This window comes from Garra rufa, chromosome 10 (assembly GCF_049309525.1).
Source record: "Garra rufa chromosome 10, GarRuf1.0, whole genome shotgun sequence".
Classification (NCBI taxonomy): domain Eukaryota; kingdom Metazoa; phylum Chordata; class Actinopteri; order Cypriniformes; family Cyprinidae; genus Garra; species Garra rufa.
In genome coordinates, this window is record NC_133370.1 from 15,778,997 (window position 1) to 15,795,762 (window position 16,766).

Here is a 16,766-nt window from a genome sequence, read left to right on the forward strand (position 1 = left end):
CATTATTGCCTAACTCTTAGTCTTTCTGGGTTATTTCACATCTCATCCAGGAAGAACACAATGGCAGACTCCTTATATGATCCAAGACTTGACAAGAAGAACGACCCAGAGCCAGAGAGTTTTGGGGTTTTTACTATTTATATCAGAGAAAATTGGACATAATTTTCGTAATACTGACATTGCAAAAGAGGAAAATATGTGTATAGGGCACACCCAGCCCTGAGCGTGTTGATAACTTGGTAGTTTTAAGTGTGGCAAATGTCAATGACATGGTCACTTTTATTTGCAATGCAAATTCTTCAACAGTTAACCAAAAACATGTTTCCAAAAATGGAAGAAAATGCAAAACCTGCCTGTAACACTGAAATCTGACATATTTTATCATTTTGAGATTAAATACAATTTTAGTTTCATATCATATGTTTCATATGTTAATTTATATTAAAATGTTTAATATTTTGGTATTATTAGTGCTGCAATCCAAAAAATTATGCAAGTCACTAATGTATCAGCTAGTGATGTAGATATAAAGGCATTCTTGGCTTTAAAAATAAATGTTGTGTTTAAGGTTTGGCTATAACAAGCTATTAATGAATAGATTTGTCTAAGCTCATAAACTGATTATTTGGTGTAAACTATAACAAGAAGATATATGACAGTGAGGCCTCTGCCAGTTTATTCGTTTAAATGATGATGCTTGTCACTGAACAGACCAATGAATGTTTCTCTGGACACGGTTTACTGCTTCGTTTTTATTACTGAAATGAAACCTCTATCTTTTTTATTAAGGCTTTATCTGTGTGAGGGAAACACTGCATTGATTATTATCTACTGTGCACCTTAAAAACAGCAAGAAGGGCTTACTGGGAGACTATGTGACAAGCTATTAAAAATGTAAATGCCAGTGGTCTTATGAATGGTGGCAAGTTTTGGACTTGGGTTTTTAATTCTCTAATAATGGCAACATTAAGCAGTGTTGACAGAGAGGCCTCAAAAGTAGAATTAGCACAAAGGTTATCTGGGTTGATGAATGGCAAAGTACACAATATGTCATTGCGGCCAAGGTCCTTTGGTGCCCAAGTGCCCTTAAATCATAATCCCAGGCTCTGCTGAGTAAATCAATCCAGTGATTACCACTATTTAGGGAGTGATGCTGTTGTAGGGCCATTTTAATATAATAAATGTCCATTGTCATTAAATATTTTGCACAGCTGAGGAGACCTGGGTTTTTGCTTTGTTCACATCCTGATACTTACTTTATCTGAATATGTCCATTTCTTTACTACACAGTATGTAAAAAGCAGTGTATGTAGTACTTGAAAAATAGTAGTCACTTTTATTGTTCATGAAGTAAGTTCTTCATTAAAAGTAGTACCTACTCTGGCAGTATGTGATTTCAGACACAGCGCCGCTCTCTTTGCCTCTCAATAAAAATAGAAAAAGTACCTGAAAGGAAAAAGACCAATGAGAAAAGCCTACAGATAGGGAAAAATGTTACATAAGAGAATCAAATTTATGGCTATGGTTACTGCTTGAATAGCTTGCATATTAAACAGCAGATTCTCACTCATGTCAACAATTTAATCCATTAAACAGCAACATAGTTGCAGAACAAGGTAATAGTTTTCCTGGTCTATGTGATTCCATGTGTTTTAAAAGCATTGTTTACTTTTGCAAAACGCATTGGCTTTATATTAGACGTATTACGGGAGTGGGAGGATGACCATAAACATGACTGTCTTATCTGCACGTTATGCACCAGTTTATTTCAACACACTTTGTCTGCTGTTAGAGATTTCAAGGCAAGAGTTCCTGACAGACAATTACCATTCATCGGAGATTTAACCAGCGTTGAACAGGTACGTGGTAAATTAAGGTCGCTAGTAGGTTTTTCATTATAATATCATACGGCAATATTACCTTCTATCCATTACATTAAACAACTACGAAACAACTCGAGTGTGTCACACGAGAGGCACAAGTTATTCAGATGTACGTTTCTATCCGCACGACGCTGAGGTAAATAATTGTAATGATATATAAAACTTACTCGGGGCCAATTAAACGTAGTTGTGAAGAAGGTTGCAATGGATAAATGTGACCACAGGGTGACAGGCTTTTATTTCTCACCGTTTCCTTGTTACTGACTAGGGACTCATTAGCTCAGAGCGAATCGGTTCTGTAGGAACGGTTCGTTTTAAAGAACCGATTACAAAGCGATTCAGTGGTTCTTTACGCCAATACGTAATTACGTCATCGCGCGTCTCTGACGTCCTGACTTGGTACATTATAACTATAAATTAAAAACAATAAAACAATCTAACTAAAAACCATATTAACATACTCCATTTGAGAGAGTTGACTTTAAAACTGTTTATACTGGTTGTGTGAACCAATTCAATGATCTGAGTCTAATTAAACAGACGTCTCAAACTTTATTCCTGGAGGACCGCAGCTCTTCAGAGTTTAGCTTCAACCAGGTCCAACACTCACACCTGCTTGGAAGTTTCTAGTAATTCTGAAGACCTTGATTAGCTGGATCAAGTTTGTTTGATTAGGGTTGGAGCTAAACTGTGTAGAGCTGTGGCCCTCCAGGAAGGAGTTTGAGACCAGTGGTCTAATATGTGTGTGTTTGTCAGATGGCACTATCAGGATGGATCTGTGTGGTGACTGGTGCTTCCAGAGGAATTGGAAGAGGTATTGCCCTTCAGTTATCTGAGGCTGGTGCTACTGTGTACATCACTGGTCGACAGGAGAAAACTCTGAAGCAGACAGCAGCTGAGGTGTGGAAACTGGCTCATGATTACACCAATAATAACCCTTAACTCAGAGACGGTGATGTTGGTTTAATGCTTCCTTTATTTTCTTGATGACAGGTGACAGAGAGAGGAGGCCGGTGTCTCCCAGTGGTCTGTGACTCATCTAAAGAGGATGAAATCAAGGAGCTGTTTGAACGTGTCCAGCGTGAGCAAAATGGCAGACTTGACTTACTGGTGAACAATGCCTATGCTGGTGTACAGGTCAGTCACTGTTAGATTTTATACATTTTCATTATTTTCAAATGTAAATATTTTATAAAACAACTGTTTTACTATTGTTGTGCTTATGTCTGTGTGTTAGGCTATTTTTGACAACATGAACAAGAAGTTCTGGGAGGTGGATCCAGATATTTGGGACACCATCAACAACACTGGACTCAGGTACAGTACCAATTAAAGTAAATATTATACATACAAACATATGTATAAATACATATGTTTGTTAATAAAATGGAATACTTTTTGTTGCATCCAAGAAACAGGCTATTTCGGGGTTGTTTTATGCTCACCAAAGGATGCATTTAATTGATAAAAATACAGTAAAACGGTAATACTGTGAACTGTTTTAATATATTTAAAATGTATATATAGATTTTTGATCAAACTTTTGAATGGTATTTTATGACAAGTTCAGTACCTAACACTTCAAACTTACTTATTTGAGCACATTTGACCTTGTAAAACAATAAATTGAATTAAATGAGAATCATTATGTGAATTTTTGCAATTATGAAATTGAATAATCTCTGATTAAAGGCTGGATAATTAAAAATATTTGAGCCTTTTTCGAGCCAATTTATAAATCATGGTCACTGTTTTCACAGAGGTCACTATTTCTGCTCAGTGTATGCTGCACGGATGATGGTGGCTCAGGGCAAGGGTTTGATTGTGTTCATATCATCCATGGGTGGTCTTCGCTATCTCTTTAATGTATCCTATGGGGTCGGCAAAGCCGCAGTGAGTCTGTACACACAGAATTACTGATTCTATATTTCAGGTCATTCTCAAAGCATTTATGTTCAACCTTTCTTTAGTGTGACAGAATGGCAGCGGACATGGCAGTAGAGCTGAAGAAGAAAGGTGTGGTTTCTGTAAGCCTCTGGCCAGGAGCAGTTCAGACTGAGTTAATTAATCAGTTTATGTCTCAGGGTGAGGCTCCTCCAGGTTTAGATCCAAAAGTATGCCTTTTTATTTGTCCTAGCCTCTCATCATTGCTTTTAAAGTTCATGGAGAACAATAAAACATATCTTCCTAAACATTTACAATCTTGTCTTTTTCAGTACAAGGAAGTCTTCAATAATGGTGAGACGACAGAGCTTAGTGGACGATGCATAGTTGAGCTGGCCAAAGGTTGGATTTTTTTTTAAAAGACTGAATCAGTAGTTAACAGGGTTTGTAATTGGTGAGAAATTAATTGTTTGGAGGCTCTCGTTGACATGTTACTTTCTGCTTCTTGGTGACAAACAGATAAAAGTCTGATGTCAATGACTGGGCAAGTGTTGATGACCTGTGACCTCGCTCGCCGCTATGGACTCAAGGATGTTGATGGTACGGTGGCAAATGTTTATGCAGGAGTAATAGTGTTGATCATCTAAGATAGATGTACAGTAGGTGTTACAAAATGAAATCCTACACAGGGTTTTTATGTGCTCCTTGTCGTTTCAGGTCGCAGTGTAGTGGACTACACATCTCTCAAGTTTGTCGTTTCCCAGGTACCTTACGTGTCCTGGATGTCTGTCTTCACTCCTTCATTCATCAGAGTGCCTCGTTCCATGCTGGGTCTTGGCAGTGGCAAATTCTAACGTGTCTCAGTGAAGAGACGTCGCCTGTTTTTTATCTTGTCATTTTTTAAAAATGATGGTGCTTCTAAAATTATCGTAATGTCCATCTTCACAAATGAGTAAAGCACTGATTAAAATTCCAGAGTCTGGAAGGCACTTAATCCAAAATTCATCAGCATATTAGTACTGTGTCACGATTATAAATATACTGGTATGTTAATATACTGCTCTAGATGAATGTACACTTACCAAACGAGTTATTGCAATAAATACTGACATTTTACAACAGTCTTTTGTGTTGTATTTGATGAGTGATATGTCGCTCTTGAATAGTGTTTTCACGACACGTCATCAATCGCCCATATTGGTGGCACTGAACGTAAACAATGCCACTGAACCGAACGAAACTTGAATTTTTAGCTGATTATTGCTGCTGAAAAATTATTAAATGTTTTGGCCTGTACTAATTGGTCGGACCGGGAAAAACATTTGGAGTATTATTAACAAATTAAGGAGAGTGCAAAAAAAACTGTCTAAGAAACAAAACTGAACCAGGATTTCCAAGGCAAGAATCTTGATAACATTTGTGTTTGTTCTTATCATTTCCAGTCAGATAGGTAAAATATTAGTCTAATATTTATTATTGCTTGTACGCACCTTTACCATCTATTTACTTCAGTTTGTCAAAATATTGTGCCCTTTCCTGCTTACAAAGCCTTCTCTATATGATTTAGCAGCTTCCACAAGTTTTTTCCATGGTTTAGACAGTCAATAGTATATTAACTGTGCTATTTATGCTGTTGTTTGCATCAGAGTATCGCCAATAGAGTCAATTGGCCATATTGGTGGCACTGAACCAAACAAAACACAGATATTTTGCTAACTATTGCTGCAGAAAATGGTCAATAATTGTAATGTTTTGAGCTGTACTTATCGGTTGGACCAGAAAAAAACATTTGAAGTACTGAGCTGAAGTACTGAAGTTGAGTCCTTTTCTGCTTACTAAGTCCCTCTCTATTTGATTTAGCAGCTTCCACATTAACCGTGCAATCCATGCTGTTGTTTAGATTCGAGTATCGCCAATATGGCCATGCATCCAGGTATCTGACCAAATTGTGAAAGTGCAAACCCTCTGTGGAAACTTACACAGTTGTTCTCATGTTTAGTCTTTGCTGTCCCTGTAAGTACACTAATTAAATTCCTTTCACAATATTTTTAATATGCATTGTTAAATAGCAATGTAATAAGTTGGATAATGACAGTCATAAGCACAAAACAAACAAAGCTTGATTAGTTTTCCTGGACAGTATTTATTTTTGCATTAAAATGATTAATCTCTAAAGGGGGTTGTTTTACTAATTTGTAGATTTAATAAATTGCTATTTCCTAAACTCCAGCATTCATAAAGTTGTTCATAAAGTTACTTTGACATGTTTGATCAAGGAATAATGATATGCATCCTTACCTGCAGACTCCTAAAACTTATCATGTGGCACAATTCACATGGTAATCACATCCCAGATGGGAAGTGTATTGACGGAGCCAAGTTTCAGCTGTGCTCCTCCTCCCATCATTCTCCTTCCCGGATTGGACCTACACGGACACGGCACCGTCATTGCATGAGAAAGAGGGGGCTGGTCCGAGAGTTTCCTGATCCTCTCTGTCTAGCCTCGGTCTGACCGGACAGGCGAAAAACACTTCGGGATTTCCAGAACAAAAGCGACAACGGACAATACGGACCAGCTGGAGTGGCGTATCTACGTACAGCCTTGAGAGAAATTCAAGCGGTGAGTTGTTTTTTTCAACTACTTCAACTACTATACAGTTTAAAGTTCCATAAAGCAGAGCCGAGAATTAAGGCTCTCGAAGCTTCTTGTTGTGTCTTTAAAGCCACGCGAGGAGTCAGGCGATTTTGTCTCACGTCGCATCGTGTTCACATTATTATAAGCATTTGTTTTGAACAAGGTTCAAAGGGGAATGTGCGGTTAAGTAGGACAACGGGAGTTTGTTTATGTGCGTTACTGAAGCGTGAGCGGATCCGACGCCACAAAAGGGCTGGTGTACAAGAACTGTTATGGCATAAACCCTTGTTTATTGCTAAAGCCTTCGGTTTAGGATGGCCCCTACACCTGCTTACTGTTTGTTGGATGAACACTTAGTGATCTCATCTCACATCCTACGACCTGCGTCAAAAGTTCCTCACATAAGCTGATTATAATAGAGGCCATGGACAAACATCGGCCACTGACGCAATGTACAAGAAGTCTAACCAAGTTAGTTGTAAACTGATTTGATTCATCTTTTTTTTTTTCATAGATTGTATAGGAATGTAGAAATTATGCAACTATATTATTATATTAAAATAAATCAATAAAAATTAAAAAATCACACACACACACACACACACATATATATATATATATACATATATATATTCAAAAAAATTGACATTAAAGTACAATTAGTAACCCTGCGAAACAAAAGCTACTCTGACTTCAGGGGACTTTACGCTTAGTCGAGTCATTCCAAGTCATCATCTGATAAATGAGGTCACCACAGGCGGTCGGGAATTTATCCTGTCAAGTTCACCTCCAGCTTGTTTTGTAGATGACTTGCCTGCTCATTGTGTGTAGTGGTAAATGGCCTAATATTGGCAAGCTTTTCAAAGCAGGATTGCCTAACCTGCTCACGTAGACTTGGCAAAGTTTATTTCTATGGTTCACAGTTCAGCTTTGTTTTGGGCTCATTAAAGTCATAGGATGCCACACAAAGCTACAACTCAAGGTACTGTGTTGCTGATTTACAAATTAGCTAAGATGTCCTAGTAAGGACAAACTTAAACATAACACCATTTCATTTTAACCACAGACCCAATACGAGATGACCAACATGTGCTCGGTAGACTGTGCTGTGCTGGGTAGGCAAACTGCAAAACTGGCAAACAAACCAGCTTGACAAATTGCACTAACTTTTGTTACCTCTATTTAACCGTGACTCTTACTATCTCTCGGCCATCTGTTGGATGGTCAAACGAACTTCTATACAGTTCTACGGGGTTAGGCAAGCGGGGGAAGTGGACCATTACGTGCACTGGAAAGGGGCAAGGGAGCTGTGAAGGGCAGGGCCCCCATCTCTCTTTTGCCCAAGTCCGCCATAGTGGGGGTTGGGTGTGCATTGGTGTAGAGTATACGACAGGCTTTAATAAAAGGCTAATGTGTGGAAGAGAACGGCAGGGGGAAGGGGGTGACATCTGTCCTTCTTTCAACTTTAGAGAGGAAAGTCAATGGCTGGACTGTAGAGTTGACCGTAAAGTCTCAGTTTAATGACTTTCAGGGAGTTTGTTGAATGACGTTTCTCTGAGGTCTCCCAAGTAGGTCACTTTGAGTCTCTGGATAGGTATCGATAATGTCAGATTTTCGGAGGTTAGGTTCACCGCATCTTGCAAATGATCTGAATGAATTCAATTGTAGATTTGACCAAGCAAAGAATGACCAGAACCCCACCCATTAACCCCCTCCCCAAAGCACTATCCTAGCACCCATCAGCAACAGCCCACCACCCCCCAGCATTCCAACCTTTTCACCCCTCGCAAATCCGGCTGACAAACAACAAACAGGATTTTAACTGTTACCAAAAATTAAATGTTCAGAAGCCAAAAAATTTCACATTGCCTACTCTCAATTGACTTTCTTTGTTTCTCTTACAGTCTGCGGCAATAGGGGTATGACATCTCTGATGGCGACGCACAGTGACCATGACTGGAAAGTTATCTCTCCGAGAGGGGTGGCGGCAAAAAGACAAGACGGAAGCCTCACCAGTCCACGGCCGCAAAAAACACCACACCACCTCAATTCTGATGGAAAGGAACATGCGAGTCCCTCTAATCGCAGACCAAGAGAGAGCAATGGCGGTGCTGCAACAAGCTTTAGCACTAATAATAACTCTGTAGTATGTCTTCCTTTGGTATCTGAAGGACTGAAGCTAGTGTGGACCCAGTCCGATCAAACACGTGAGCTGGATGGTATCCCCGAACTTGTTCAGGCCTTTAACATCTTCCCCTATCCAACATCTCAAGAGGTCAGCACCCTTGCCCGTGTCTGCGCTCTTCCCCTAGATAAAGTCAAAGTGTGGTTCATGGTGCAACGTATCAAGTATGGAATCAGCTGGGCCTCGGAGGACATCGAAGAGACGCGGCTTAAGCTGTCTAGACCAGTGCAAATAAGTGAGACTGAACTCAAGGAGAGCAGCGCGAAGAGGAAAAATGGAATTGAGGATTTAAAAGAACCAGAAGATCATGTGGAAGATCTAGCGCAAAGTCCACAAGTGCCTCGTAAAAGACATAAAATTGAAGAACCAGCAAAGCTCTTTCCTGCTTCCTCACGTTTCCGTTCATCTCTCCCACCTCCCCAAGATTCGTACTACTACAGACAGCCGGTGGAAATCCCAGAAACACCTCAAGCAGCCACCCCACCTACTTCTACAGAGTCTCCTGTTACATCTGAGCAGCCACGGCATGGGCGCTACAAAAAGTCCAAAGCCCAGTTAGCTGCTTTGCGTAAGAGTTTTCTACAGGAGAACTGGCCTGATGAGACCGAGCTCCAGCGCCTACAAGAAGAGACGAGCCTAACTCGCAATGAGATTCGCAAATGGTTTAGTGACAGTCGCTACCAGCTGCGAAATGGCAGGGGGTTGTCGACATCCTTCTCCGCTGCTCAAGGAGAAAAAACCGAACCCAACTGCAGTCTATCATCTCAGTCTCAGGAGGTTCAGCCTCTTCCTCTCATTACTAAAAAGCAAACTACAGAGCATACTGAGGACGAAAGCAAGGAAAAGGTTCGCGTGAAAGGATCACGAAAGAATCGGCCAAAGAACTCCCAGTTTTTCCAGCTTTTCCTGTCTAACACGCTTGAGGCATTTGAAGAAGGAGCAATAGGAGTTGAGGAGGAGAAATGTTCGGAGGAAAGTGAGATTCAGAATAATGAAGCTGCAAGCGAACAGGAAAGCGAGGGACGTTGTTTGACACCTCCAGAGCCAGCTGCACCCACTTCCTCCTCTTCTTCTCCATCAGTCACCCCATCTAAAAAACACTCGGGCAAGTCGTCGAAATCTGCACGCCCTGTCAAAGCAAATGCTTTGAACAACTCCCTAAACCTCTCGGACAACACTTCACCTTCTTCAGTATTAACAGCGGCTGGGCGACCAAGGAAAACAAAGGAGCAACTTGGAGTCCTAAAGGAATTCTTCCAGCGCTGCCCATGGCCAAAGAGTGACGAATACACGCAGATAGTGGAACTAACATCTTTGCCTCGTGCCGACGTTATCCAGTGGTTTGGGGACACACGTTACGCTGTAAAAAATGGCCATGTACGCTGGGTGCACGCTGACGTACGTGACCAAGTGCTTGCCGAGATAGCATTGTTACAAAGTGGAGGGGCTGCTACCGATGCCACTGGAACTGCAGGAAGCGAAGGCAACAGGAAACGTAAGTCAGTAGGGAACAGCACACCAAAAACACAGAAGTCTGCAACGGATTCTGTCGACCTCAGTCCGCTGGAGCAGTATTATCGACAGATGGGACCACTCCAAGAGAAAGACCTTGACAGTCTCTGCCGGAAGTCGAAAATGAGTTATCAACAGGTCCGAGACTGGTTCGCATCTCAAGACAGTACAACACTGGATACAGAGGTCACTGTTATTGATTGATTAATATAAAAAAGAAACTCTTTGTGCTCATGTCTGTTAATCTGCTGTGAGTCCTGTAATCAGGCAAAACTCCTTTCAAGGCACAGTATGAAATCACTTACACTATGTAAAAAAACAATAGCAATGTGAAGGGGTTTTTTTAACACTCACTTCATGATTTGTTCATTTGTTTTACGACAGGCAGTATTGAAGTGTAAACTGTATTTTTGGTCTTTACCAAATACTAAGTATTTTCCTGTGATGCTCTGGGAGTCATCTGTACACTGGCTGTTCCTCCAGTTTCCTATGTTTGTGTTGTTGGTATTTTTGTTAGTAATCCTCTAGAGCCTTAATTGCTGCTTCTTAAAACTGATGATATTACTCAAACTATTTAGTTTTCCAGAAATCTTGGCTTGGTGATCTATTAGGTACTGTAGTTTAGTTTTTGGACCAGTAACTTTAGTAATGCGAGGGTATGTTTTTGTACTTTTTTTTTTTTTTTTTTAAAGTTTAACTCAGAAGATCCATATGGCACTGTATATTGATTCCCTTGCAAACTAATTAACCTTAAGTTTTTCCCAATTTATATATATATTCCCCTCCAATTATCTATCTTTCTTTAACATTCCGCACTTAGAGGTTTATGGATCCATCTCGCTACTTCATTGTGATTAAACATTTCATTTGAATACATCCCTACTCAACTGCAGTGAAAAGACAACAAAAGCCATGGTTTTTGTAAAATCTTGTGCCTTATTGTCTGTAAATTTGTGTTTCAGGGAGGCAAAACAGTGCATTGAAATAAAACATGACTGATTATGTTTAACTCACTCTTGCATTCTGTTCAGTTAACTTTTTGACATCAAATATGTCAAAGGTGTCTCATTAAAACATGTCTTGTGGTGTATTTACCAAAAAAGGCTTGAACTGCAAATCACTCACATAATTTTAAGTCCAACCACATTCAGCATTAACATGAGGTTTAAATTCATCAGTATTTTATTTACAGTCGAAGTCAAAAGTTTACATACACCTTGCAGAATCTGCTAAATGTTGATCATTTTACCAAAATCCAAGGGTTCACACAAAATGCATGTTATTTTTTGTTTATAACTGCTCTAAATAAGATATTTCACATAAAAAACATGTACATATAGTCCACAAGAGAAAATATTAGCTGAATTTATAAAAATTACCCCATTCAAAAGTTTACATACACTTGATTCTTAATACTGTGTTGTTACCTGAATGACCCACAGCTGTTTTATTTTTTGGTTTAGTGATAGTTGTTAATGAGTGTCTTGTTTGTCCAGCTGTTCTTCAGAAAAATCCTTCAGGTCCCACAAATTCTTTGGTTTTTCAGCATTTGTATGTATTTGGACCTTTTACAACAAAGACTGTATGATTTTAAGATCCATCTTTTTACACTGAGGGCAACTGAGGTACTCAGATGCAACTATTACAGAAGGTTCAAACGCTCACTGATACTTCAGAAGGAAACAGTGCATTAAGAGCCAGTGGTTAAAAACTTTTGAATTTGAAGGACAGGGTAAATGTAACTTATTTTGTCTTCTTGGAAACATGTGTCTTCTGTAGCTTCTGTAGAAGGGCAGTACTAAATGAAAAAAAAAAGGATATTTAAGCTAAATAAGAAAAATGTACACATCTTCAAAAAAAAAAAAAAGAACAGCTGTGGATCATTCCGGTTACAACACAGTATTAAGAATCAAGTGTACGTAAACTTTCGAACAGGGTCATTTTTATAAATTCAACTATTATTTTCTCTTGTGGACTACGTCTACACATTTTTTTTTATGTATGATCCATTTTATTTTGGTAAAATAACATTTTTGCAGAATTTGCCAGGTGTATGTAAACGTTTGACAAAGACACACAAGTGTTGGTTATGTGTGCTAACAGTTTATGGCTGTTGAGTAAAAAATTATAATTTATATTTTTTATAAATCACATCCCAGTTTTGTGATCAAATTCCACCTATAAAAAAGGGACCATAATAGAACTGTAAAGTATAATTATACAGTTAATTGATGCTGAAGACGGTCCTCTTTCTTATTCCTTGTGTAATGTAGCTTTAATTTGTTTAGCTTTTTCTGTTATAATAAAGTGGAAAAAAAATGCACTTTGCTAGACTGATTTGTTTCTTTCTAGCATCCTTTTTTATTGGAACTGAGCCCAGCTTACAAAAATGTTGATCTCTTTTTTTTATTTGCAATTACATTTCCATTGGAAAATGAAAGCAACATTTTATATACATGTATAATCTTAATTCTAACAATAACCTCATTCAAAAAAAGAACAAAATACTTGTGATACAGAGAGACCAAAGTAAATGAAAAACATTTATGGCTCACATAACCTCTGTTTGTGCCATTTTTACTAAAACTAAACAGAAATAAATTAACGTGAATATAATTTAATCTACTGATATGACTGAATAGATCAAGTAGATCTCTCAACGTTTAGCAATAAAGTGCCTTTATAATGACCCGAATTAGCTACAAATGATTATTGCTTATGGCCTTGGGGACTGGGGTGTAGGTCTAGGCAGAAGCTGGAACTGAAAATTGTTTGGGGTTGTATGTTGGGACCTACAAATTAAGAGAAGGGAAGATGGACAGTGCAATTGCATAGTGTGAAAACGATGTAAAAAATGTTTAGTCTTGGTAAATGCATAAAACGTTACCTTGTGGGAGTGTTAACTGAGCTGGGTGTCCCTTTAAGATAAAAAGAGAACATAAGCATGCAATGAGTCTAAACCTTGACGCCATTGTTACTTTATGACCTCAAATAATGATATCTGAGAGATATGATTAACAATGTCAGCATTACATCACTTACTGAAACTATGTTCATGTACTGAACTCATGCTTGACACTGAGATGGATGACCTTGGGGGTGTCTAGAACAGATTAGATGTAAAAACAGAGTCACATGATGATTGCTTATTTCCATGACTTGATAACTGACTATATTAAACTAAATAAACAGTATACTAGAGAGGCTAACTCACTGTCATGGCGAGTCTGGAATGTCTAAATCTCTCCAAAGTGTCACCAGAACTTGCACAACAACCAGAATTGAATTGTATTATTTGTGGGAAAGCAAATCTACTGTACTGTAATTGACATTATAGAATGCAAGCTACCTGACAGCTCTAGAGCGAGGCGTGACTGTGGAAATGGAATGGGAAATCAAATGTGATGAGAAAATATACAGTGTTTCAAACTAGGATGTGAAGTTCGTCTATCAAGCTATGAAACTTGCTACCTGGTGATGTGACAGCCACAGGAAGAATCATTCTTGGAGTTCCTCTATATATAGAAAGAGTATAATATATTACATTACATTATATTATGACACACATCTACGATCATAAGACAATGATCTGCATTTACCCATTAATTGAAAACCTCCCAGGAGATGTCTGTGTGGACAGAAGAAAAATTATAACATCCAAAGAGAAGGGAAGAATGAGATGTAATAAGAAACTCTCACCCTCCTCTGAGAAAGCGGCTTCTTTAGTTCTTCGTTCTCTAGTTTCAGCTCAGCCACTTGCCTTTAATTGAACACAAGTAACTACACAGTCCCATTTTTCAAGTGCCATTGAAAATATCTCTGATCTACCTGCAGCACTGATCACGAACTTCTTTCACCTTTCGTTCCAGTTCCACAGACCTGCTTCTTAAGAATGCGATGACTCGCTCCTTCTGCCTTTTCTGAAAAATAGCGATCTGAAACCAAAGCATCTCTTTAAGTTATAAATAGCAGAACTGTGTTTGCTTGAGGCTTGATGTCACTCTGACATGATGATTCCATGTACCAGAGTTCACAGCAAATGTTTGTTTTTTGAACTTTCAAATGCAGTCAGTTATAAATGAATTGGGACACATAAAATATATTTGACAAACAGAAAATGACCTGTGCAATATGTTCCAGTCGAGTCTGAACAAGTTTCACTGGATCTTTGAAAAACATCTTTTCCTGTGGCTTCATCTTCAAAAAATAAAAGGAATATGTCGGAAACATATGGCTGTTAAGTTATTGTTTGTAAATGTAACCAAAATGAATCGTTTATATGTACAGTTGAAGTCAAAAGTTTACATACACCTCGCAGAGCCTGCAAAATGAGAGATTGTTTTATATTTTGTACTGACCTGAATAAAATATTTCACATAAAATGTTTACATGTAGTCAACCAGAGAAAATACTAGTTGAATTTATAAAAATGGCCCTGTTCAAACGTTTACATACACTTGATTCTTAATACGGTGTTGTTACCTTGCCTGTCCTGAACAGTTAAACTGCCTGCTGTCCTTCAGTTCCCACAAATTCTTTGGTTTTTCAGCATTTTTGTGTAATCAAACCCTTTCCAACAATGACTGTTTGATTTTGAGATCCATCTTTTCTGAAGACAACTGAGGAACTCATATGCGACTATTGAAGATGTTTCAAGCACTCACTGACGCTTTGGAAGGAAGCACGATTCATTAAGCTAGGGGTGAAAACTTTTTTAATTTTGAAAATCAGGGTAAATTAAACTTATTTTGTCTTCTAGGGAACATGTAAGTATCTTCTGTAGCTTCTGAAGGGCAGTACTAAATAAAAAAATACAACATTTGGGCAAAATAAGAAAAATGTACACATCATCTCATTCAAAAGTTTATACCCCTGGCTCTTGATGCATAGTTATTCCTTCTGAAGCATCAGTGAGCATTTGAACCTTTTGTAACAGTTGCATATGAATCTCTCAGTTGTCTTCAGTGTGAAAAGATGGATCTCAAAATCATAGTCATTGTTAGAAAATGACTCAAATACACAAAAATGCTGAAAAACCAAAGAATCTGTGGGACCTGAGGGATTTTTCTGAAGAAAAGCACGCAGTTTAATTGTTCAGGACAAACAAGGAACTCATGAACAACTATCACTAAACAAACAAAAAACTTTTGAACGGGGTGATTTTTATAAATTCAACTATGAATCCTCTTATTTTGTTAAAACAATTAACATTTTGCAGATTCTACAAGGTGTATGTAAATTTTTAACTTCAACTATATATTAAGTATTAGTATTGCACCAGGGTTTTAACAACTCAATCCTACTTTTAAATCATTTTTAGTCAAGCAATTTAGTAAAAACATACTCATCACTGACTTTTCATTACAGAAATATTCAAGATGTTGACAAAAACATAACTTGTCTTTTTTTTTTTTTTTTTACAGATAACCAACTGTTGTTCATACAGCACACATCAACTGAACTCCTCAAAATTGTGACTTGAAACTTTCACAACCTATATCTCTCACAGGTAAAATGTGTAGAAACAGAACCCTATTTATCACTCAAACGAGTCTTGACCAGCAGGCCCACCTCCAGTGTGTGCACTGGGACCCTCAGGGTAAAGCTGGGGGGTGGGTAGGAGCATAGTTTCCGAGGTGGGCCAGACCCACCCAGGCCCCCCTGTGGAGCAAGGCCTTCTAAAAACAATACGCTGTGTGAATGTTGCTGAGATCATCTAGTTTCTCCTTGCGGGTTGGACTTACCTGATCAGATATGTGAAGGTAGTTACAGCTGGCATGACAAACTCGGCACTGACCTTTAGGAAGATATTAAACTCACTTAGTGATTCATACTAGCCTCGAAAACCAAAACCATTCAAAATGAGCATATTGAATACTCACTTGTATTCACACAGCGCTCACAAAAAAGGTGACCACAGCTGGACACTACGAAATGTTTCCCTTCTCTCACATAGCAGTTGTTACAGTGAAACCAGTTCATTTCACCACTATAAAAAACGAATTCGTATTATATGATACCATTAAGACACATACACGCCATGTTGCAAAACACGTTTCATGCTAATTATGCTGTAACGCTAGCAAATTGACATTTCAAATGCTCATGTCATAGTATAAACCATTTTCTTTTACAAACGGTATGTTTGAGTAATTTACCTACAGTTATTAGAGTAATGAAGTAAAATTCTCTCAACTTGGCCTCGAGTGAACTGAACCAACTCACCAGTCGATGGCGCTATAAACGGTTGGAAAACTCCTGAGGAAAAGTTTTGGCGCCATCTCTTGGGCAGTTTAGTAAAGTTATAAAAACAGTCGAAAGCACAAAATCTCTCGCCATATTTATACTCCCATGCTCTTGTCCATTACAACTGCAGAAGCACAAAATGTGCCAGTTATTTTTACAACGATCAATTTCTGAATATTTTAGTAGAAAGCACCCTTTTTCGGTTCCAGGCATGTTACAAACTAAAAACAGATAGTTGAAACAGTCAATAAAGAACCCTTGCGAAAATTAAACCATGGTTTTACTATTTATAAAAAAATAAAAACACTGTAACGACACTTTTACTATTAAACCATGGTTAATTTTCTTAAAGGAAATATAGATGACTGTAATGAAATGCAGAACCACAACCCAATATTTACTATAGGTAATAATGAACAAC

General features: G+C 38.3%; 3 protein-coding genes across 3 annotated transcripts; 2 read left to right on the forward strand and 1 right to left on the reverse strand.

Annotated features, from left to right (window-relative positions):
• The first annotated feature begins 1,719 nt into the window (after positions 1–1,719).
• Positions 1,720–4,888, forward strand: LOC141344363 (dehydrogenase/reductase SDR family member 1-like). The gene is made up of 9 exons (XM_073849238.1): positions 1,720–1,859; positions 2,640–2,783; positions 2,877–3,020; positions 3,121–3,200; positions 3,644–3,776; positions 3,854–3,997; positions 4,100–4,169; positions 4,287–4,367; positions 4,485–4,888. Exons 2-9 carry the CDS (start codon positions 2,640–2,642, stop codon positions 4,619–4,621), a joined length of 933 nt encoding a protein of 310 aa, XP_073705339.1. The 5' UTR covers positions 1,720–1,859; the 3' UTR covers positions 4,622–4,888.
• Positions 4,889–6,239: 1,351 nt separating this feature from the next.
• homeza (homeobox and leucine zipper encoding a) lies at positions 6,240–11,108 on the forward strand. The gene is made up of 2 exons (XM_073848845.1): positions 6,240–6,387; positions 8,307–11,108. Exon 2 carries the CDS (start codon positions 8,324–8,326, stop codon positions 10,301–10,303), a length of 1,980 nt encoding a protein of 659 aa, XP_073704946.1. The 5' UTR covers positions 6,240–6,387; positions 8,307–8,323; the 3' UTR covers positions 10,304–11,108.
• Positions 11,109–11,210: 102 nt separating this feature from the next.
• Positions 11,211–16,380, reverse strand: LOC141344490 (E3 ubiquitin-protein ligase RNF212B-like). Its single transcript, XM_073849376.1, has 13 exons — positions 16,325–16,380; positions 15,982–16,088; positions 15,844–15,896; positions 14,222–14,296; positions 13,928–14,034; positions 13,799–13,859; positions 13,699–13,727; positions 13,571–13,614; positions 13,449–13,473; positions 13,314–13,362; positions 13,142–13,202; positions 12,987–13,017; positions 11,211–12,891 (listed from the first exon to the last, which is right to left on the reverse strand). The coding sequence occupies exons 1-13, from the start codon at positions 16,378–16,380 to the stop codon at positions 12,816–12,818; spliced, it is 774 nt and encodes a 257-aa protein (XP_073705477.1). The 3' UTR covers positions 11,211–12,815.
• Positions 16,381–16,766: the final 386 nt, after the last annotated feature.